The sequence below is a fragment of the Ailuropoda melanoleuca genome, chromosome 16 (assembly GCF_002007445.2).
Source record: "Ailuropoda melanoleuca isolate Jingjing chromosome 16, ASM200744v2, whole genome shotgun sequence".
In the NCBI taxonomy this organism is placed as follows: domain Eukaryota; kingdom Metazoa; phylum Chordata; class Mammalia; order Carnivora; family Ursidae; genus Ailuropoda; species Ailuropoda melanoleuca.
In genome coordinates, this window is record NC_048233.1 from 18,549,547 (window position 1) to 18,574,668 (window position 25,122).

At 41.8% G+C, this 25,122-nt stretch overlaps 1 protein-coding gene across 1 annotated transcript in view; it reads left to right on the forward strand.

The window, feature by feature from the left end:
* Positions 1 to 20,432: 20,432 nt before the first annotated feature.
* PDE3A (phosphodiesterase 3A) overlaps positions 20,433 to 25,122 on the forward strand; it is a 305,943-nt gene continuing 301,253 nt past the window's right edge. The window contains exon 1 of the mRNA XM_011234010.3: positions 20,433 to 21,412. Coding sequence (XP_011232312.2) covers positions 20,453 to 21,412 — 960 coding nt within the window. The 5' untranslated portion in view covers positions 20,433 to 20,452. The remainder of the gene's footprint in view (positions 21,413 to 25,122) is intronic.

The window sequence follows — 25,122 nt, forward strand, 5'->3', positions numbered from 1 at the left end:
GAGAACATATAGAAATAAAGTTTTTTGTTTAAAAAACATCATTTATATAATTTCAACAGGCATTATCTAGGTCAGCCTTTCTGGGGCCCAGAGAAGAGTTGCTGAGTTAGCGTGGGAGTAAAGGAGTTGAAAGGCTGTGTCAGGGTGACCTGTCACTTGATTATTGGTGCCTGTTATGGACTAAATATTTATGTTTCCCCAAAATTCGTATGTTAAAATCCTGACTCCCAATGTGATAGCATTAGGAGGCCAAACCTTCAGGAGGGTGGGGTGCTCATAAATGGGGCCACAGAGAGACTTCAGGGAGCTCTCTCCCCTCCTCTGGATGTGAGGTCACGGGGAGAAGTCAGCCATCTGCAACCAGGAAATAGGTTCTCACCCCATGCCAAATCAACTGGTGTTTTGATCTTGGACTTCCAGCCTCCAGAACTATGAGAAATAGATATTTGTCATTTAAGCCACCCGGTCTATGGTATTTTTGCTATCGACCCCCAAGCTAAGACAGTACCCAGAAATGCTGTGCCAGGGAGGAGCCAAGTGACCACATGGCAAAAAGTTAAATAAGATCAAGATCTAAGCTAGTAGGTAAAATATTGTATGGAATGAAGGACTGCTGTGGGGAAGGAGCGAAGATTGAAGCATTGATTGAAGAATGGCATCAGTAGATGTAAGAGTTCAAAGGGTCCAAGAGAGGTTCAGAAGCACCAAGGCCCTCAAGCACACAGCACTGGCTGTGACAGTGGTCTTTTTATGCACAAGATGAGGAGTGTGGTCCTTAGCAGTGATTCCAGACCTATATAAACCTATATAAGCAGTATTTTACTCTCCTGTCCATTATTTAGAGATGAAGAGCTTCCTTAGACTTGCCGTTGGGTGTAAGCTGCTCTGTCCATTGAATTCAGCTTTGATCAACATGAATCAACCCGTCATTCCTTTATTTTAATCTTTCTTTCATCTACCAGCTACTTCTCTCTGTGTTGCATTTATGTGCAAACTTCTCCCCCACTCTCTACCTTTCCCACACTTCATGGCTGACTGTCGGGTAGATCTTACTAAGTGATTGTCTATCGTCAGCTAAAACACCTCTAATGAAGGAGCAGCACTAACTCCCAAAGTTGTTGATCTTTCCGTTTTCAAATGGCTTTAATTGTTAGACATGTCTCCCTTCTGTAGCCAGATCACAAAATCCTGTACTCTGCAATATGGTTGTGTATCAACGGCTGCAATGGTGACAGTAATACCGGCCCACTACACACACACACATTCCAGAAAATGTGGACATTGTAGACTCACCAATGGATGATACTTCTTTTTCCATTCAAAGCAGAATATTCACTGTTTCCAAATTTCACCTCCCTTTCATGGCTGGTTTCAACAAAACATTTTTGATGATTGAATTTCCTTAGGTCAGTGCCCAGTCTTTCAGATTTTGCTCCTGTCTCTTTTTCTCCCAAGATGGTCTCTAAGTATATGAGGCCAGCTTACTATATTTCCATGTCATCAAAGAAGAAGTTTCCTCCTATTCATATGGTATCTTCCAGATCATCTCATCTCTAATGTGGAAGTGCCACCCAGTCTGCCTCTTGGCCTTGAGAATTTTGAGAGATGAATGGTCCCATATAGTATTTTGAGCAAATATGAAAGCACTCAACACTTCCCCTTACTAAAAAAAAATGTAGTGGCCCATGGGCCTGGCAATTTTACCCCCATGTGGAAGAGCCTGCCCATGGAAATCTATTCAATTTAATGTCTGGTCTCTGTTCATCTGTTGGTTCTATCAGCACAGCTGCAGCCCCTCACTGGGGCATGTGGGAACCATTGGGGTCCCTAAACACAAAATATAGGCCAAGGGAAACCAGGAGCATGGCCTCCACTTGGTAGATATATCCAAGATTCACACGGGCCTCTGGGGTATCTTTACTTAGCAATGTTTGGTATGACTCCAAGCTGAAGCCTGTCACCTTCCTTGGGACCTGCAGCCCCTGGTTGTTACATGAGGGTGGGGTGGGGAACGGTCTCTATTGCTAACATTCTCATTCATTCTCACTCTATTTTAACCAAAAATTGAGAAGAGGAATAAAACCCTGTGTCTAACCCCCTTGCTCTACTTTGTCTCCTTTCTCCCACAATCCCTGAAATGAGATGTTTTTCTTTACCTAATATCTGTCTAAGTTAGCAAGCCTAATGGCTGGTGGTGTGCTGATAAATGTTTAACAACTGGCACTTTGCAGGAAGAAGATGGATTCGTAGTGTTTGTAGATTTTCATGGGGCAAGTACTCCTACACAGCCGATTTCTAGCTACCAACATGATGTCTCTAAATGAGTTATGGAGTGATGTGTATAATTGGCTCTTGGAAGCCAGTACCAGCCCTGTCCAGCACATCACTGCGTGAGGCCTAGTGATCATACGCTAAGCAGCAGATTTGCTATACTGGTGTCTGTGATCTGAACCATTTAGTTTTCCTTGGTTGGCAGACTAATAAAATTTTTTCTCCCTTTTTATTCCAGTTTAACTGCAACAACAGTATATAGTCAGGGAGGATTATGGCTTGTTTCATGTATTTATCAAATTTTCCACCATTTCAGGAAACTGTTTCATGGTATTTGAGCAGCCAATAAATCACACCTTTATCAGTCTGTTGGTTTATGACTTCGGGTAGAATTTGAGAGTGACCCTTGTAAACAGAGGGCAAGGAGGGACGGAAGAAAGAGGCAGACCACTTCAGATTGGTAAGCGGCAGCTTTAGTACACAAGGGAAGGTATGTAAAAGGCTTGTTGGGGGGGACCAGAAAACATGGAGGTGACTGCACCCTCCTGCCCAGAATCTTGAGTTTATATAGAGGACTTAATGTGTTCAGTCCCGCATCTGGTCCATATGGTCTCAGTAATATATTACTGTCTCAAGGCTGTGTTCTTAAAGTGTGGGAACGGCGGGCAGAATGTACATTCTGTGGACAGGGGAGAAATGGGGAGCCTCTAAGAGCCTGGGTCCAGCTTGCAGGCCAACTGGATGTCACATCCTCTCAATGCCTTCCTCGGACTTCATTTGCATTTACCTATCTCGGGATTCGTGGCATCTGGTTTTACACAAAATTCCATGATTTCTCCTTATGCAGTAATACACGATAATTCACATATTGAAGTACATATAAATTTATCATAAAATTTTCTCCTTTATATATATATATATCAGTTTTATTGAGGTATAACTGACAAGCAAGTTTGTTATTTATTTATTTTAAAGCTTTATTTATTTATTTGAGAGAGAGAGAGAAAGAGAGTGTGTGGGGGAGAAGAGCAGAGAGAGGGAGGGGGAAAGAGTCTTAAGCAGACTCCACACTGGGCAGATAGCCCCACATGGAGCTCTGTCCCGGGATCCCAAGATCACGACCTGAGCCAAAACCAAGAATCAGACACTTAACCAACAGTGTGACCCAGGCGCCCCATATTTGTAATGTATATTTAACGTGCACAGTGTGATGATTTGATGCATATATGCATTGTGAAAGAACTCCCCATCAAGTTAATCAACATGTCCATCACCTCACATGTTTACCCTTGATTTTATTTTAAGTATTTAATTAGTTTTGGTGAGAACATTTACATTCTACTCTCTTGGCAAATTTTAATCATACAATATAGTATTATATCATCTATAATTATCGTGTTATGCATGAGATCCTCAAACCTTATTCATCTTCTAACTGAAAGTTTATACCCTTGACCAATCTACCCCTATCTCCCACACACCCCAGCCCCTTGGCAAACATCATTCTCCCCTCTGTTTCTGAGTTAAGCATTTCTTTTGTGTAGATCCCACGTACGAGAGATACCATACAGTTTTTGTCTTTCTCTGTCTGACGTATTTCACTTCGTATAATGCCCTCCAGGTTCATCCATGTTGTTGTAAATGACAAGATTTTCTTCTTTTTTTTTAAGGCTGAAAAATTCTCGTGTGTGTGTGTGTGTGTGTGTGTGTGTGTGACATTTTCTTTATTTATTCTTCTTGTCAACAGACATTTAGGTTGTTTCCATACCTTGACTATTATGAATAATAGACATCAATAATCTGCAAAATTATTTTTCCAAAAAACAAATGTTGCAGTAAACATGAAAGTACATCTCTCTTTGAGATAATCGTTTCATTTCCTTCGGATATATCACCAGAAGTGGAATTGCTGGGTCATATGGTACTTCTATTTTTAATTTCTTGAGGAGACTTCATACTATTTCTATAGTGTCTGTACCAGCTTACAATTCTATGAACAGTGCAGAAGCGTTCCCTTTTCTCCACAGTCTTGCCAGCATTTGTTACTTTGTCTTTTTAATAGTAGCCACCATAACAGGTTTGAGGTATCTCCTTTATATTAAAACCGGGAGATTATAAATTATCTAGGTGTGTAGGGGACATCAGTGATTTTATTTTAGTACAGTAAAGGTGATGGTTTTAGGTTAGGACTCCCAGGAAGCAGACCTTGAGCAGGGATTTGAATGCACATAGTTTATTCGGGAAGCAATCCCCAGGAGGCACTGGCAGGAGCATGTGGAAGTGAAACAAAAGAGAAAGGAAAAGGAGAGCAGGTGCTTTGGAAACCAGGTTAGCTCAATGAGCCCCCGACGCACGATCTCTCTGGAAGCTTCTGAGAGACCTGTAGAGCATCATCTTTCAACTATCACACCTGTGGTGGAAGGAAGATAGAGTGTTCATTTATCTCTTCCCATTGGTCATGGACTGGGGGCTACTCTCAAGGACTCTGGCTCCCTAGCATTTCTGGCCTGTTTCAAGTGTGGATCAAACATGGACCTGTGGCTAAAGAAAGGCCCCAGGCAGAGGGACGTGTGTGTGAATGCAAAGAGGTGTTTGTAGGCGATTTTAGGGCAAGTGCTGATAAGTGGGACACTAACAATACCCCTCGTGCTGCTCACATCCATGCCCTGCTTGAAATTAATCTGTTTAGTTAGTGATTCTCCAAAGTGCTGGCAAGTCTCTCTCTCTCTCTCTCTCTCTCTCTCTCACACACACACACACACACACACACATAATTTCTGAAACAAAATGACCTCTTCTACTACCCATTTTAGAATCTCCTCACTTCCAGCTAGCACTTGTGCTGGCCTAAGTCTCCTGCTTGGTGGGGGAATACAGACCTCGATCTGTGAGGGTTCTGACCCATGCATTCTCTTGATCTTGTCAGATTATCCCCTGAGATGGAAAGCACCAGGAGGCAGGCACCTCAGTGAATTCCATGAGTTTCAGCCGTATTCCTCCTCCCTGCTCCCATTATGAGGCAGCAACCCTGTCAGCTCATGACAATCAGGACAGTAACTTCTCTTTGCTCAACTGTTGACGCGGGATGTCCAATATATCTGGACAGCAGCCAAAGTTTTAGGAGTCTGAAATCCTGTGTCTCCAGGTGGAGACTCTGCCCCTACCACCCCCACCCCCATTGTCTGTACCCTTATGAGGTCATTCTCTATTCTTTTCCACTAGTATCTTCTGGCCTGCCACAGTGGGTGAGACAGGCACTCTTGTGCAACCAGTAAAAATCCCCTGACAGACACTGGCAGTCAGAAGTCACTGGTGTGTACAACCAAGGGATATGGGAGGGAAGTGACAGCACCTGGTACACTTATGCTTCAAAGCATTTGTTGGAAGGGGCTGTGATCTCTTGGTTTATTACAAGAAAGATGTATTTGTTCTCACACAGAACTCCTAAAACTCTTGGAACTTCCAAAATGATGGGAGCGATAAAGGTGTCTTTTGTTGTGTTAATGAGGTGGCTTTTGCAAAGCACCCCCGGAAGGGGGCTGGTTTCCAGGANTGGGGGCTGGTTTCCCGGAGAAACTACTGTGTGCTTAGTGGGTTGGAGCTTTCAGCCCCTCCCCCCACCTCTGGAGCACCGGGAGGGGCTGGGGTTTGAATTAATCACCAATGGCCAACGATTTCATGAATCATGCCTATGTAATAGAGATGCCACAGAAACTCAAAAGGAGAAAGTTTGGAGAACTCCCAGGCTGGAGAACACGTGGAGGTTCGGGGAGAGAGGTGTGCTCAGAGAGAACATGTGGGAGCCCTGCCCCCCTTCCCCATACCTTGCCCTAGGCATTTTTCCATAGGGCTGTTCCGGAGTCATAATCTTTTACAAAGAACTGGTAATCTAGTAAGTAGTGCTTCCCTGAGTTCCGTGGGCTGCTCCAGCAAGTTGATTGAACCTGAGGAGGAGGTCATTGGGACTTCAAATCTATATCCAATTGGCCAGAAGCAAGGGTGACACACTGGGCTTCCAACCGGTGTCTGAAGGCTGGGGGAAGAGGAAGCGCTTATAGGACTGAGCCCTTTGTCTGTGCGATCTGATGCTATCTCTGGGTAGATAGTCTCAGATTTGAGTTGAATTGTAGACACCCAGCTGGAGTCTGAGAACTGCTCGCTTGGTAGTGTGCGGGGGCGGGGGGGGGGGAGAAAACTCACACTGGAGGGGCATTAGATATGAGATGAAGAACGGCTGTCTATACTATGAACTACACATTTATGTACATAACTGCATCCTGATAGTGGGACTCTAGATCTTTTATCACTCAAAGTATTCCTTATTTGATTTTATCCTTCATTTTATGTTATCATTTGGACATCAAAAATCTTTACATAAGGAAGGCCCGGAGACAGAGAAAAGGAAATAAAGCAAAACAAACATAACCCATGTCCTCCCGATTTTCAGGACCTCTTCAATAAGGACAGAGAATGACAGCTGTAAAAGTGAGCAGGACTTGAAGTACTCAGTCACTGAGCACAACGTGTGAGTTTTCCGCAATCAAGTGGTAACAGAGAGTAGTCTGTTCAGATCCCACTTAGTTCTACTGCTTGGGTGCAAGAGGGAACTTATTTTAGCCGTCAGCCCAAATATATTGGTTAAATTATTACCATTTTAATTTAGAGGCAGCTGAGAAAATATATGGCAATTACTCCCAGTGACCACTAGATTCAAGATGTCTTTTCATTCATTAATTATTAAGGATTGGGCTTTTGTAAGAGGAGGTGATGGTGACCTCTCTCTCTCCCTCTCCCGCACCCTCTCCCTCCCTCGCTCTCTCTTTCTCTTTCATTTAACACCTCTTTCATAGAGGTGCTGTGAGGATTTCTGCCTGTGTGGTAATGAAGTTCAGTANAGAAAGAAATCAATATAAAGATTAGGTCAAGGCGAGGAGAGTGATTATCAGAGAAAACGTATACCTTCCTAGATTTATTTAGAGTCACCCCCTTTTTGGGATGGGACGAGAACCACATTGCTTTCTTCCATGCATCACTTACTATTCTTACTGAGCTCAAAATACCCTGTTTCTAGATTTTGGTTAAAGAAAATCATTGAGCCTAAGCTCCGTATGTAATTTGCCATTTCTGTGGAAAGTTACCATAGCGCTGTGGTTCCCGTAGAATGAAAAAAATGCCTCACCGTTTCAGGCAGACATCAACTCAGATTAACTAATATGGCACTTCCCTCTTGGCCTCTGAATGTGAGATAGGGATTATTTTGAGACGTGCAGATGTTTTCTTTTCTGAACTCCATATTAATGGGAGAAATAGTAGGCTAGTGTATTGCTTTCTTTATTTAAGTCTCTTTACGAGTAAATAATAGTTATCTATGCATGCTGATTACTTCTTTCCTACAGTTTCTATAGTAGTTGTTTTTAAATGCTGTATTTTGACACTTTTGCTATACTTATTGTGCGAAAGCCAACCAGATCATGCCATAGTCATAAATGAGATTGTCCTTTGGGGGCTAATGCTTTGAGGGATGAAAGTATATAAGAGACAGTATAATAGGATAATAAATAGCCCTAGATTCTGTAGGATCCAGTGCAGTTACAAATGCAAATATCATATAAGTGTGAAGAGTGTAGGATAACTGGTCAAGGGCCACTATTCCTCAGCTGCACTTACTTAGAGATGCCAAATCCATAAATTGCTAGATCATTGCATCCACAGACCAGGAATCCAGACTGAATTCTGGGGTACCTTAATGGAGGCACCTGAAATGTCTGCGCCTCTGTTTATATTTACGCAATTAGGATGCTATTACCTTCTTCACCCATTTCAGATATTTCATGTTCACAAGGTTCATAAATCATCTTCCAAAGCAAAGACTGAAACTATATTTATTTATTTATTTATTAGATTTTATTTATTTATTTGAGAGAGAAGGAGTGAGAGAGAGCACGAGAGTGGGGTGAGGGGCAGAGGGAGAAGCAGACTCCCCACTGAACAAGGAGCTCCATGTGGGATTTGATCCTAGGACTCCAGGATCACAACCAGAGCTGAAGGCAGCTACTTAACTGACTGAGCCGCTCAGGCGCCCTGAAACTATATTTAAACATGGGTACCCTCGAGGTTCGTGATACACCACTTTGCTTTTATAAAAGACCCATATTAATACCTGTTTTCACTAACTGAAAGACATCGGAAGAGGATTTTCATTTTTACGAAAAAAGGCAAGTGCAAATAACGTTCAGTGTCTTACAGGGAGCGGAGCTGTTACAGAGGTAATGCTGGCCCTGAGCAGCGAGGGGCACCAACAAGCTACTTCCAGGGAACTCTGCTTAGCATCTCAGCATTAAGCCACCACAACTTTGACCTGTATCTGTGAGCATCTGTACTTTATCTCGATTTACTTGTCCATCTGTTAGCAAGATGTGTCCGAAGGTATCAGAAAAGGCTAAGAGAGGTTATTTTGGAGATCTGGGTGTGTTCAAAATTTTTCCAGTAGATTAATGATAATTGCTTCTTTGCTTTACGAAAGTTTTCATAGATATACTCAGCTTTCAGATTGCAGTGGAAACCTGTGCTTCTAAGTATTTCTTTTTAGGATAAACTGCTTTATAATAGCAAAGACTAAATCTTTGTATTTTTAATTTTTTAAAATTTCACTTTACATGGTATTTAGCAATTATTTCATAACAAATTAACCAAATATCCAAAGAATTCTGATATGTGAACAGTACAGAGAAAACCAGTACATTTGTAAAAACAACATGCTATGGGGCACCTGGGTNTTCTGCCTGTGTGGTAATGAAGTTCAGTAGCCTGCTTTGAATTTGTCAGTGGAAAAGGTGTTATAAAATTTTAAAGTAAAAAATATACTACTACTAATAAGGATGTTGATCTTGAAATGCAATATGAAAACCAGAGACTGGAAATTTAAAATTCGTAATGAAATACTCTAAAGCTGTGATCTCTTCAGACCTCGGGAGTTCAGCAGGGGTGGGCCCAGGGAAGACTTGGATGGAAGAAGCTGCAGGATGTGGTGGCGGTGATTCAGTAGGTGGCCCTCTTCCATCCCAAGGTGGTCCGGAGCCAGCTCCCAGCCCTGGGTTATGGGGCGCTGTGCTGCAGGAGAACCATCCATTGGATGAGCTGTAAGACCGAGGTTCTGACCACTTCTGCTCGTTAAAAATTCCAGGGCATTTTTTATAAGGTTGAGGATGGATCCTTGTGTTCGACAATCTGGTTCCAGTTGGGTAGCAATATTGGTTTCTTAGGAAAGTCTAGAAAAAAGAAGATGTATGGAAATTCCAGGAGGATGATTAACATTCCTATAGGAGAAAATCCGGACAGATGAACTCAAAATTTTATCCTGAACTCTTGTTTTACAGAGTAGCAAAACAAAACACCTGTTTGAATCGCTGTCTTATTGGGCTGTAAATGCATGTGTAGATGAGAGATAGACACACTTTCTTGATAAGTTTATACAGTAAGGACAAATTTAAGGAAGCACTCTAGTATTTCTATATTATGGTGATGAAATGACTTGTATTTTGAGGTATTTTGGGGGCTTTTTTCCCAGTCCCTTGAATAAGTGATATTTGGGATAGGAAATGGAAAAACATACATAGTGAATGATGATTGTTTTGATTCAGAATAATCTGAAAGCTTCTCCTGACCCTGTTTAGCTATGTGTCAACCATAACTTCCAGAACTCTTTGCTATGTGTCACCCATAACTTTAGATGTAATACATTAATTATGATTACAAAAATCAGAGCAAGAATGTCAAATTTATTCTTAATAAGAAGTGGACTAAGGTAAAAAAAAAAGAAAGAAATCAATATAAAGATTAGGTCAAGGCGAGGAGAGTGATTATCAGAGAAAACTTATACCTTCCTAGATTTATTTAGAGTCACCCCCTTTTGGGGATGGGACGAGAACCACATTGCTTTCTTCCATGCATCACTTACTATTCTTACTGAGCTCAAAATACCCTGTTTCTAGATTTTGGTTAAAGAAAATCATTGAGCCTAAGCTCCGTATGTAATTTGCCATTTCTGTGGAAAGTTACCATAGCGCTGTGGTTCCCGTAGAATGAAAAAAATGCCTCACCGTTTCAGGCAGACATCAACTCAGATTAACTAATATGGCACTTCCCTCTTGGCCTCTGAATGTGAGATAGGGATTATTTTGAGACGTGCAGATGTTTTCTTTTCTGAACTCCATATTAATGGGAGAAATAGTAGGCTAGTGTATTGCTTTCTTTATTTAAGTCTCTTTACGAGTAAATAATAGTTATCTATGCATGCTGATTACTTCTTTCCTACAGTTTCTATAGTAGTTGTTTTTAAATGCTGTATTTTGACACTTTTGCTATACTTATTGTGCGAAAGCCAACCAGATCATGCCATAGTCATAAATGAGATTGTCCTTTGGGGGCTAATGCTTTGAGGGATGAAAGTATATAAGAGACAGTATAATAGGATAATAAATAGCCCTAGATTCTGTAGGATCCAGTGCAGTTACAAATGCAAATATCATATAAGTGTGAAGAGTGTAGGATAACTGGTCAAGGGCCACTATTCCTCAGCTGCACTTACTTAGAGATGCCAAATCCATAAATTGCTAGATCATTGCATCCACAGACCAGGAATCCAGACTGAATTCTGGGGTACCTTAATGGAGGCACCTGAAATGTCTGCGCCTCTGTTTATATTTACGCAATTAGGATGCTATTACCTTCTTCACCCATTTCAGATATTTCATGTTCACAAGGTTCATAAATCATCTTCCAAAGCAAAGACTGAAACTATATTTATTTATTTATTTATTAGATTTTATTTATTTATTTGAGAGAGAAGGAGTGAGAGAGAGCACGAGAGTGGGGTGAGGGGCAGAGGGAGAAGCAGACTCCCCACTGAACAAGGAGCTCCATGCGGGATTTGATCCTAGGACTCCAGGATCACAACCAGAGCTGAAGGCAGCTACTTAACTGACTGAGCCGCTCAGGCTCCCTGAAACTATATTTAAACATGGGTACCCTCGAGGTTCGTGATACACCACTTTGCTTTTATAAAAGACCCATATTAATACCTGTTTTCACTAACTGAAAGACATCGGAAGAGGATTTTCATTTTTACGAAAAAAGGCAAGTGCAAATAACGTTCAGTGTCTTACAGGGAGCGGAGCTGTTACAGAGGTAATGCTGGCCCTGAGCAGCGAGGGGCACCAACAAGCTACTTCCAGGGAACTCTGCTTAGCATCTCAGCATTAAGCCACCACAACTTTGACCTGTATCTGTGAGCATCTGTACTTTATCTCGATTTACTTGTCCATCTGTTAGCAAGATGTGTCCGAAGGTATCAGAAAAGGCTAAGAGAGGTTATTTTGGAGATCTGGGTGTGTTCAAAATTTTTCCAGTAGATTAATGATAATTGCTTCTTTGCTTTACGAAAGTTTTCATAGATATACTCAGCTTTCAGATTGCAGTGGAAACCTGTGCTTCTAAGTATTTCTTTTTAGGATAAACTGCTTTATAATAGCAAAGACTAAATCTTTGTATTTTTAATTTTTTAAAATTTCACTTTACATGGTATTTAGCAATTATTTCATAACAAATTAACCAAATATCCAAAGAATTCTGATATGTGAACAGTACAGAGAAAACCAGTACATTTGTAAAAACAACATGCTATGGGGCACCTGGGTGGCTCATTTGGTTAAGCATCTGGCTCTTGATTTCAGCTCAGGTCATGATTTCTGGGGTGTGGGATCGAGCCCTGCATAGGGCTCTGTGCTGGGTGCGGAGTCCGTTTAAGATTCTCTCTCTTCCTCTGCACGTCCCTGCTCGTGCTCTCTCTCTCTCTCTCAAATGAATAAATCTTTTTTAAAAATGACATGCCTAAGCATAGGCAGAAGTAATAGCAATTCTTCTTTCAGCAGCATCAGAGAGAATGCAAAATACAATTTTTCCTTTTATTTCCATTTATTATTTTTTAAAGATTTTATTTATTCATTTGATAGAACACAAGCAGGGGGAGCAGCAAAAGGAGAGGGAGAAGCAGGCTCCCCGCTGAGCAGGGAGCCTGATGTGGGGCTGGATCCGAGGACCCTAGGATGATGACCCAAACCAAAGGCAGGTGCTTAATTGACTGAGCCACCCAGGCGCCCTTAATTTTTTTCTTTTTAAATCATAGACTCACATGGAGTTGTGAAAAATAATTCAGAAATTCACATACCCTTTACCCAGTTTCCCTCAACGGTAACATCTTGAAAAACTATAGTACAATGTCACAAGCAGGATATTAGCATTGATTCAATCAAGATACAAAACAGATTCAGCAGCTCCATGATCCCTACAGCTGAACTTTTATAACCGTACATATTTCCTAACCACTCAAGCCCCACCTGACCTCTGCCAACCATTGATTGCTCTCCATTTCTATGCTTTTTTTAAATTTCAAAAATGTTATATAAGTGGGATCATACAATATGCAACATTTGGGGGTTGGCTTTTTTTGCTCAGCACAAGTCCCTGGAGATTAATCTAAGTTTTTGTGGCTATCAGTAGTTTGTTGCTCTTAATTACCGAGTAGTATTCTGAGAAATATCCTTCTTAAGCTCTAAACACACCTTACTGGGAATGCTGATTTACCTAGGTGACCCTAGTTTTTGAGTAAAGTGCACAATGAAAGAATTATAACACATAACGAGAGGGCTATTTCTTGCTGCAATCTACTTCCAAATTCCGGTAGTTCAAATGAACTATGAACAACAACAACATCATGAATATAGTTGGAAAACACCGTTGACATATTTTTAAGTCACATTAATATAAACATGTATCCCTGGTCATGAGAAGTAATACAACGGTTTTGTTCTCTTCTTAATCAGCAAAATCAGACCTAGAGAATTCCACAATGCTGCTGATAAGCAGGTATAAAGGTTACAAAGATACTGGAGGCCAAAATCCATGTTGCCCAATAAATTGTTCTACAAACTGGGAATTTCACTCTTGAGGAAAATAAAGCTTCATAAAGATTTCAAACATTTTGAATGCAGCATGTATGGAAACTAACAAAGTTTTATTTTGTATTTCCCCAAAAGCAGAACTGGGAAATATATTTGAGAAGATGCAGATTTTACTTCAGTGTAAGGGGAAGTTTCCCCCCTGCCCCAGTTTTATTGAGATATCATATGTATAGACATTTGGCTGATTATGATTTCCTCCAAAATGATAAGGAAGTTCAAAACACTTTATTAACCTTTAAAAACCCTAGTAGGTTTCATATAAAAGAGGGTTCAATTTATAGACCAAAGTTGTTTCTGGGCTATGCACAATTTTTTCCTGGCATCTTGCTAGGACACGCACAAAAAGTAAGAGTTTGGGTGCTATTGTAATTTCTGAGGGTAAAGTAAAAACTAACTTTAAAATTCAGTGGTGTTGGAACATCAGAAGAAATAGGCTATACCTGTATGCTTTTTTCTATCAAGTAACCATTGAATTTTCCACTATAAGTGTGCTCTAATTGAACACACAAACGATCCTTAAATTCTAACATTTTAAAATGTTGGGTACATCAGTAGCAGGGGAGAACTGAGGTATTTGCTCAGGAGGCCAGTCAGAGCTCAGTCTTAGACAATTTATCGGTAATTTATTTAGTGGGCACTGTACTTCTGTAGAAGTAGAGCTAGATTTTTTTTCATGCCATTATGTATTCCTTTTAAATTTTGGTAAGATCTGTTCCTCTTTATGAAAGCACTTGAGGTGTCCCCTTAATAGAGAAGCCTGTTATTGCAGACTTTAGTAAATATGGATTCATTCATGAAGGTGATGTTACTGAAAATCCCTGCAACTCTTCCCCTATTATATGCTCTCTGCCCATCTTTGCCCCAGCAATAAAGTATTTAATTTCTTTGATTGTCTTATACTTTATTTTGTGGCTCTATGCAGAGTCCCATGGAAGAGAATCTTTGCTTTGCTTTGAAATTAAAGTGAAGGGTCTTAAAGAGTAAGGCACAAGAGGAAATCTTTATTACTTCCAGGCTTTTGCCAACATACTGCATGTATTTTGAGATTAGGGTTATTTTTAAAGTAATTATTAATGAACAGAAATTAGTTCACTATCAGTCCAACCCCCATCCTTCTACTACCATTTCTTTCTACAGACACAATTGAAAACTACTATTCATAATGATGGGTCTGAGATGCTACAAGATTTTGAATCATCACAGAAAGATTCAATTAAGCCTGTCATGCTGATGGCGCTAAAGCAGAGAAGGGGAACAATTTATTAAAAAAACAAAAAACAAAAAACCCTCTTTAAAATAGTAATATAGCAATTTTAAAGCTCTTACTACTCATACTTTTTATAGTATTTTGCTATTTGTATAAAAACAGATGTATAATAAATGCATTCCCACCTATTCTATTTGACACAGAGGGTGTCAAGAATTCTAGAAAGGAAAGTGATTAGTCTTCGTTTCTATACAGAACATCACCGTTAGATGTCTATGTATGTGAGACTCTCAGGTGAAAAGCAGGCTGATTTCACAGATGCAAAACAATTTATCATTATTTGGGAGACTAACAAAATATGTATTAGTATCCTTACATCATAATTCACTTTTCGAAGAATTACAGGTCTAGAGGAGTTACTGAAATGACTGTGTTATTAATGAGTTACTAATGTTATGGATGAGAAGAACTGATGTGATGGAGAGCACATCAATGTAAGGGAGGAAAGATTTGGATTCTAGGCCTGGCCACAATCATGCCTGTTTTACAAATCATACGTCATGTGTCTCTTTTCCAAATTTTAGAACTAGGTAAGAAATCATTCATTTGTGTTGGAGACCAACTGAGCGAATTTATGGGGAAGTGACTGGAAGGAAGGGCTACAAAAGATGAATATGGTAGTCAGCAAGCTATTGAGACCTTGGGATTCAACCAGTGTTTATTGTAACAGCCTTCAGAGGAAGGAGTTACATTTTATTAGTGAATCAAGTACTAGCTGTTTCAAAAATTCCCAGATTGAGTGCCACCGGTTAGAGCTGTGCTGTGCCTGAGATGATGATCTCCCTGGGCCCTGGGCCTGAAGCCTTTGTCTGAAAAAGGCTTTGTCCCTTAAATTGGTTGTGACAAATATTATCATTTTCTGCATGTGCCACAAAGTGAACAAGGTTGGGCAGCGCTGTACCTAAAGCAGTCTGATTTCCTTGACAGTTTGTTTAGAAAAGGTGGAGCCAGCAGTTAACAACACCCAGAGCGCCTTGTAGGAAATGCCAACTCTGTGTCAGACAATGTGGATCTAGAGGGCATGGATGGTAAAGGTAACTGTTCTGGCGATTTGTGCTGTAGACAGTCCGAAGCTTTGTTAGTAACAGTTTTGTGGGGAGCAAGCCCTTCTCACACCTTGCTTTATTCCTATGATGTTTCTTTTTTTCTTTTTTAAGAATCTATTTATTTATCGGAGAGAGAGTGCAGAGCACACGCGTGTGCATGGGGGGGAGGAGAAAGCAGGAGCTGGGGGCAAGGGACAGAGGGAAAAGCAGCAGCAGACTCTCTGCTGAGTGGAGAGCCTGATGTGGGGCCCGATCCCAGGACTCCGGGATCATGCTCTGAGCTAGAGGCAGATGCTTAACGACTGAGCCACCCAGGCGCCCCTAAATTTTTAATTTAAAAAAATATAAAAACCCAGTTCCTCAGTGGCACTGTGTTTCAAGTATTCAAAAGCCTCATGTGACTAGTGGCTACTATATTTGACAGTGTAGAGTATATTTTCCCCGTTAAAGAACATCCCGGTGGCCAGTGTTGCAGTAGTGAGTAGGAGACTTAGAATAGGAGATGGCACAGAAGAGTGGTGTGTGAAGATCATGAAGGTCCCTGCAGGTGGCCATGGGAACTGCAAGTTCAATGACAAACCTCGGGATGGTTTTAAAAAGGGAATGACATCATTTGACTTACATTTTAAAATTCACACTCTGGCTGCTGTGTAGAAAATGAATGGCAGGAGAGCAAGACCAGTTAGACAGTTTACTGCAAATTGTCCTGGCCAGAGATGTCTAGATAAAAAATCATGCATTTAAACACATGTCTTTGGTTGGTTATTATGAGACGGTGAAAAGCAGATGGATTCAAGATATATTTTAGAGATAGAATAAAAAAGACTTGCTAATAGATTGGAATGGAGGGTAGTGCCCTCTTTTGGGGCCTGAGCAACTAGATAGATGGTTATGTTTTTTCCTGCGGCGGGAGGACTGAGGAGAAATAGTTTGGGTGCATGGGGCTTGGTGAAAGGGCAGGGCGGGAGTTGGAAGGTAAGAATTTTGTTTTGGCTGTATTATATTCTAGATACCCATTTGATGTATATGCAGAGAGGTTAGGTAGGTCGTAGGGAACGAGTAAACCCCTGCTACAGAAGATAAACTTTTAAAATTTAACAGAATTCCCTTGAGTATAACTACATTTGGCAAATGATCCTCTTCACAAAGTAGTCATGAAAACGCTGTTGCTAGATTCGGCTAAGTAGAGAGTTTTACGAAGTCAAATTTGAATTTTTCTTTCCATTTTCTGGAAAATAGAATTACTATGTAAGGATACAAATATCTATATATTTTGTTAGTCTCCCAAATAATAAATTGTTTTGTGTATGTGGAATCCGCATGCTTTTCACTTAAGAGTTTCATATACATAGGAATTACTGATGTTATCAGTGAGAAAAATTGATGAGATGAACACATCAACATACGGTAGGAAAGATCTGGATGTTACTTTCCTGTGTGTACCACTTTTTCCTAATCCGTTGGCTGTGTTGTCACTTTGAGTTAGGACTCAACACTATCCGTAGAAAATGGGCAGTTGTATTTCTCAGTGATTACTCAATGTCCGCGTTCTGTATTGGGTCTTATTTCATTTAATATAATCCGCACAATCTTTGTCACGTCCTTCAGTATGGCACTGTAGCTTTCTGTATCTGTATCTGTCTTCTAATAAGAGTATTGGTTATTTTTGCTCATCTGCTTCCAGGTTCTGGATGGCAATGGCGGTAAAGGATGGAGTGATGGAACCTACCTTCTTTCCTTTGTGTGGGACAAATAGTCTTCTGGTTGTGTTTTTTGTTGAGAATCGGGAGAGACCCAGAGGCCAAGACATCACCTCTGTAACACCGTTGGACACCCCGAGAGTGTCAGCTTAACAGCAGATCTAGTATTTTTGTTTTGCTTCATGAACAAATGCCATTCTTATTTTTTCTGTTACAATTTTGTAAAATGTCTACATTCCGTCTCTTACAAATTCAGTTTTTATGATGATTTATTCTTTTTTAAAGATTTTATTTATTTGACAGAGAGAGACAGCAAGAGAGAGAACACAAGCAAGGGGAATGGGAGAGGGAGAAGCAGGCTCCCTGTTGAGCGGGGAGCCCAATGCAGGGCTTGATCCCAGGACCCTGGGATCATGACCTGAGCCAAAGGCAGACGCTTAAAGGCTGAGCCACCCAGGCGCCCTGATGATTATCTTTTTTTCCCTAAAGAACTGAGATTATTGTGGGGGTAAGGGACAGAGAAAATAGGACTATTCTAAAATTCCCCTCACTATGCCTTTCTTTCTAACCTTGATACGTGCCATAGTTTTCATTTTAATATGTTATTTTTGATGCAGATGGATATTAGAGTGATTTTCCAATCAAGGCTTTTCCCTCTGAACTATTCCAGGTAGGCTCTGGCATATGAATCATATATCTAAAAAGGAAACTCAGAAAAGTATGTGTGCATGCTAGGGGGCTCATTTGTCTTTGGCAAAGACATTGCTGCTTCTGCTCCTTAATTATTAAACAGATGGTGCCCACTGCCATTGACTAGCTGCCCAACTTGTGCTCCATGTGATGGTACTGTTCTGGACATCTGATGGAGAGTTGTATCATCATAGCTCCTTATATCCATTTATATCATAAATTAATATTAAACACCTGCCTCTAAGGAGAGCAGGCTGTTTCCCATGAAGCTAAGTTTAAGACTTCAGCCATCTTTCCTCCCTACCCTCCCCCCCACCGCCCCGGGGGAATTAATTTTATCTCAAGTATCTCCTTTGGCTTTTCTTTATATTACTTCCTCTCCACACACAAAATACAATGGCATATTGAACCAATTCTCCAAATACTCCAGGCTAGAAACACACTTTAACCTGGAATGTCAAGATAATTAAGACAAAATTGGATTATTATTAATATTACTAGTGAAGGCAAATGGCATCTAAGGTTACCAGATTAAGCATGGATGAGAGCGGGCTATCATACGCTAACTTCTTTTATACTTTTATCCTTCTAAGTATAAAAAGGAACTAGCTCCCACCATTGATGGATTTTTAAAAGCCCATTGAACAGATATTGAATGATTTTTCATACTCTGCCACTAGAAGTTAAAATTTTTTTGGGGGGGTGTCTCACATACTACGTTACTACAGTACGTGAATGGTGCGTCTCGGAAACATTCCTAAGGTCCTGATTTTTTCTCACAAGCTTCCTTTAGGAGAGACACATTATTTCACAGCCAGACATGTCTTCTCAGTGCTTTCCTGGTGTTAACCTACCTGACCTCACCTCCCCCTTGAGATTTTTAAATTCCTTTCTGATTGACGATTTGGGCTTAATCTGGTAAACCTTCTTGAGGTCACTTAATCTCAATGTATTTACCATTCACCATCAGCAGCTGTTGCCTAATAGTCTCAGACCCTGGGTTTTTTTAAGTAACAATTTGTAAAACCACGAACGCTCCCCCAGCCCTATTTAATAACGCTATTAGGGTCTTGGTAAACTTGAGATTTTCCATCATTTGGAACAATAGGCAAGGCCTGCGTTCTCTGTTTCAAACAGACCTTCCAGTAGGAGCGGCAAAGCATTACAGTGCCACCTGAAATTGGTTTGCTGTTGTAACTGACTTGAGAACTAAGAAGCATCTTTGAATCACTGACAGTAGACGTGGCTGTCATTTATAATGACAGGAGGAAGTATGTCGTTTCCACTGCCTGCCATGTAGCCAAGGACAATCTATTTTTCTTAGCGTCCTGGGGAGCTCAGCCTGAGGGTCAACCACAGGCCCCCCGCGACCCCGGCTTCGTCATGCTGGGCGGAGGACCGGCCTCAGCAACCCTTTCTCCGTGAGCTGGAAGCGCGGGACCGCTCCGGGAATGGAGCGAAGAGTTGAGAGCAGCGCCTCCTCTGGGGGAGGAGGCAGGAGCTCAGCTGGGAAAGCTTTCCTAGGGAGTTGCCTTAAAGAAAGCAAGCTGAATTGCTGATCACTCCAGTTGCCTGCTTCTTTACCCACTTTTAACCAGTCGTCTCCACTCGTTTCCCTTTTGTAAAACTGCAAATCACCACCTACATCGCACCAAAAAGAAGGGGAAAAAAAAGTAATTCTCATTCTCCCTTCTCACCCTCCCTTCCTCTCACCCTCCCTTCCTCTCCAGCTCGCTCGCTCGCTCTCCCTCCCTCCTTTCTTGCGGCTGCCGCTAGCCTCTCGGACTGTGGCTCTTTCCGACAGGACTTAGCAACTTCTTGGTTATTTCTCAGCCCCATTTCCATTTTTTTTTTCTACCCTTTGCCATGAGCTGGACGGACAGACGCAGGGGAGGCTTTGCTTTCTGCCCCGGGGAATGGCGGTTCGCTTCCTGGGGCTGTGCCGGGGAGGATCGGACGAGGAGAAAGAAAGAGTGATAGAGAAAGAGCTGCAGGAAGGAAGAGAAGGGGCACCTCCGTCTGCCGCCGGCCGGGCGCGCCGCAGCGCAGTGCCGAGCGGCGCCCGAGATGGCCCCGAGCTCGCCCTGCGCCCCCGGCTCCTCCAGCGTCTGCAGCCCCCGTGCGCCGGACGCGTGGGGCAATCTTTAAAATCCTGAAGTAGGAAGAGACCCCGGAGGATAGAAGTCGGGGGTGGGGGTGGAGCACAATTTTTAAGAGTTTTTCAAAGAGCGAAAAGGAGGAAGTCTGATCGTTTCTGCCTGTGCTAGCTTTTAACTTGAAGGCGTCTCTGGAGCATCCAGGCTTCTCCAGGAGTTATTGGAAAGCTGAAACTTGCGGTGGCTTGGGGGCCTGCGGAGAAGGAGGGATTCCGAGGGTGGGATTAGGGAGAGAGTGCGTGCGTGCATGTGTCGGGGTGGGGGCGTCCGGGGGACCTTGGGGATTCCGTGAAGAGGGCACACAATGGCAGTGCCCCGCGAGGCCGCGCGAGTCGGGGACAAGCCCGACCACGGTGGGGTGTATCAAGCCCCCACGGCGGGCCAGGACTGTCCCGCTGGCGCCGGCCCCGCACGGTCGCGGGACTCCGGCAGCCGCGGCCGCTGGGGAGACCTGGTGCTGCGGCCGCTCCGGCGCTCCCGGAAACTTTCCTCAGCGCTGTGCGCGGGCTCCCTGTCCTTTCTGCTGGCCCTGCTGGTGAGGCTGGTGCGCGGGGAGATCGGCCGCGACCTGGAGCAGAGTAAGGAGGCGGCGACGGCCGCTCGGGAGGAAACGGCCCCGGGAGCAGAAGGGGGCGTCTTCCCGGGGCTTCGGGGAGGTGCTCCTGGGGGCGGCGCGCCGCTCAGCCCCTGGCTGCAGCTCTCGGCGCTGCTCTTCAGTCTTCTGTGTGCCTTCTTCTGGATGGGCTTGTACCTCCTGCGCGCCGGGGTGCGCCTGCCTCTGGCCGTCGCACTGCTCGCCGCCTGCTGCGGGGGGGAAGCGCTCGTCCAGATTGGGCTGGGCGTCGGGGAGGATCACTTACTCTCGCTGCCGGCCGCGGGGGTGGTGCTCAGCTGCTTGGCCGCCGCGACATGGCTGGTGCTGAGGCTGAGGCTGGGCGTCCTCATGATCGCCTTGACTAGCGCGGTCAGGACCGTGTCCCTCATTTCCTTAGAGAGATTCAAGGTCGCCTGGAGACCTTACCTGGCGTACTTGGCTGGCGTGCTGGGGCTCCTCCTGGCCAGGTACGTGGAGCAAATCTTGCCGCAGTCCGCGGGGGCGGCTCCGAGGGAGCATTTCGGGTCCCAGCAAATTGCTGGGACCAAGGAAGATATCCCAGTATTTAAGAGGAGGAGGCGGTCCAGCTCCGTGGTGTCCGCGGAGATGTCCGGCTGCAGCAGCAAGTCCCATCGGAGGACCTCCCTGCCCTGCATACCGAGGGAACAGGTAAGCCCTGGCGAGCTCCTCTCACTCGCCTCTCCGGAAGACTTGAAAGGCTTGGGATTCGCCACAAAGTGGAGGGAACCCGAGTGCTGGGAACTAAAGGAAAGATAGTCTAGAAAAGTGGTGTTAACTTCAGACTCAGTAGGAAATTGAGGGAGTTACTCTCCCCGTCTCGCACAGTATTTTATAATCTGAACAGCAGAAACAATAAGGAACAAAACTAGACGGCATTTGCAGGGTCTTCCACACCTGGGCCAACTTTTTAGATCTGCTACACCTGGCATATGACTTCCCTACGCTCGAGTCCCCTCCTAGTTTTCTCCTTTAGCAGAAATCCTCCAGGTTAATTTTATTAGCACTGGGTGATGTCTCAACACGTGGATTTTACTGGATTTCTTTAATACTTTATATAAAGTTTTTCTAAAGTGACAAGTCAACGTCAATGGAAGTCAGTAAAAAGATTCTGAAGTAAAAGCAAGGAATGCTTGAAGGTGAGGTGTTGATACACACTTTCTGGTTTTGCAGGAAGTTTTACTTGAAAAGGCTGCATCTGTTTGGTGCCCAGTTTGTTTTGGGGACATACGTTATTACATGGTAATGTGTTTTGTATCCTGATGATAAACTTCTATTTGGGGAACAATATGTCTGAACTGCGGAATTTGTCAAAGTCTTGAACTGCGCTGTTGGTGTCAACTAAAAACAAAACATTTCAGTACAGACTTCAGTCGATGTTAGAAATTCAAATGAATTTATACAGATTATACAGGAAATATTGATTCAGGAGAATAATTCCAAGATCGCTGGTGGTGTAAATCTTTCAGAAAGGAAGAAGAGGGGGAATCTAGGAGTGAAGTTGTTCTAGGAAAAAGTTTAATGAATTTTGGGGATGAATCTCTTAATTATCAATAAACGTTTTAAGGCCCTGGAATACAGTTGCCATAGAGGGCGTAAAAGATCAAATCCCAATTTTAAACACAAATTGTTTCTGAAAAGGTGTACTTAAGTGTTTGCTTCTCTACTCCAAACAGATATGACACTTGGGGGTGGGGGTTGTAGAGAGCTGATCATGTTCAGCAAGTGGAAATTTACACTTTTCTCTTTTAAATTTATGCCTACCTATGGCTCTATTAGGACAACTTTACTGAGTGGGAGAATGTCCCAAGATATAGTAAGCTTTTTTTTTTTTTTGCTTATTCTGTGAAGAATCATTTAGATATTTCTAAGACATAGCAGTCACCATATGGTGTGGTGGTTAGTTTGTTTTTGAAACGGAGTTGATTACACAGAATGTAGTTGTTTGACATTATTTAGCAGAATGAATGACAGCATCATAGACTCTGTGTTTGTTTTAAAACTAATGTACTTATTTAGCTTTTTGTTTAGATAAAGCAAATATTTCTTGGGTATAAACTTACTCTAAGAGTGAAGTTCTAAACAGGCCACTGACTGACACTTAGTTTTGGTAGAAATTTGGAACTCACCAGAATAAAGCTATCTATTGAAGGGTAAACCAATACGGGGGAAAACACAGTTTAATTTCTTCTCTAAGTGTCAGGGGAGAATGTCTTTTTAAATGAAAACACTGCTAGTTTTATTATGTTTAGAACACTTTAACTTAAAGGGGAAAGTGATATGATCACTGTAAAACTGAACCATAATTTGTAAGGCAAAACTGTGATTTAATCTTAAGTAAGTTCAAATTAATATCATTTAGCCTCTTAAATTTCTGAAATTTCATATAACATTTAGAAGTTAAGGAGTTAAAGGTGGATTTAAGATAAGGTGTTTAGGTGAGTTAACCAGCAGTGTTGACTAATGGGCAGATTTTTATTGGTTTTCTCTGGTTTGGATTGATAAATGGAGAATTCAGATAACCTGCAGATTTATAAGAAAGTAATTGAGCATTGCGTTTTTAAATGTTTTGCTGATTAATGCTGTTGAAAATGCACATTTGTAATCTATTTTGGTCATTTTTTTGGTTTTTTTTTTTTAAAGGCTGTGTTTATGAAGAATGTTCTAAAGTGAGAGACTGTATCTCTTATGGTTGATGGAAAACAAGGTTACATTTAGCAGAAATTTAGATCCTTGAAGTTTTAATGAGGGCATCGGTGTGTGTGTGTGTGTGTGTGTGTGTGTGTGAGTGAGTGACTTAAGACCAGTTTTTATATATGGCCCATTAAAGTTGTTGCTGAGTATAATTGTATGTGTGGGGGTGAGAAGTAACATGGAATAGTCTCTTACAAGATAGGGCAATATCTCATTCGTTAGCCTAACTGTGTGAAAAGTTCAGGAGCTATATAGTAAATGTCTTATCTGTTTTATCATAAGGAAACAAACTTCTGGTTAAGAGTTCAAAGTGTATGCTGTCATCTGCATAGTTTATGAAGTCAGGAATCAAAATACTTATAAAACACATATATAACCTTGTCCCGAATGCCACCTGATTAGGAGTTTTTTTATGAAAGAATGTCTACTTTCAATTCCAGACAATACTCTGGCAACAAGTGAATTTTAAATAGAGGTGTAAGGACATAAAACGCAGAAAGTCTGGCAGAGGCCTCTTGAGAATTTATTTGGACCTTGCTCATTGTGAGGTTTAAAGGTGAGAGAATTTCAGCCTTTTCTTCTCTGTGTGAACGATAGTGGCCACTTATGAACTACCTCTCTTCAATGACTCAATGCTAAAAGGTCAAGGAGAATAGGTGATAAAATTCTCATAAGACAAAGCAACTGACAGAAATATTTGCCTCCGTTTTTGCCTTCCTTCCTAAACCGTAGTTACATCTCTAGATTGGCTATTGCATATGGAATGAGTTTTGCAGTATGGATGATAAGAATAGCTTTCAGCAAAGAAAGAAGAAATATAGGTCTAGTCTTCAGTCACAGAATTCATCTGACACTGGGTCTGTCTGTGAATGCAAGTGAGGGCATCTTTATTCTTAGGAAAGAAAAGTTTGTAACATCTGTATGGCTTTTAGTAGAGTAGTACCAGTCCAGTATCCTCAAGACTCAAGCTGATGTTGTAGATCAGTGTGTCAAACTGTACTTTTTTGGTTGGCAGACATGTCCACTAAGGTGTATGTAGCTTTTCTAGGTAGATGTTCACGTCCTAGAGCAAGTATGTGTCTCTCATCACCGTACCGTCTAAACACTGGACTATACAGAGATACTTCGAATTTCTTGAATTATTAGATATTTTGTATGACTAATAGATATGTTATTTTTCAACACAAAATTTTAATTATGCAGTTTTTACCATTTGGATATCGTATTTGAAGGGATGTCTCTATTCTCTATATACATCAAAGAACACAATTGGCTAGTCATTCCTCACTAGTTACTGTGAACCACCTTGCACATGCATCTTTGAAAGATTCCGAACCAATGCTGTTTTACTTTAGTTACATGTTAAGAATTAAGTTTTGCCTATGGTTTCACATGAAGTAAACACAAGGTCTCTTTCCATTAATGTGTTTGTCCCACTTACTGACGAAATTCTTTGTGATGGATACATTTTCTGTCAGAAATGTACAGCTATATACTTTGTATTGTGTAATTAAAAATCAAAATATTTCCCATAAATATTTCCCTAAAGCTCTTAATTATACATCTTTAGCAACAAAATAGATTTTTGTAGGAATGTAATGGAGTCTAATGGTTGGTTATCAAAAGTAGAATCGAGTTTTTCATCATTGATGTAAGAAAGGTATTTT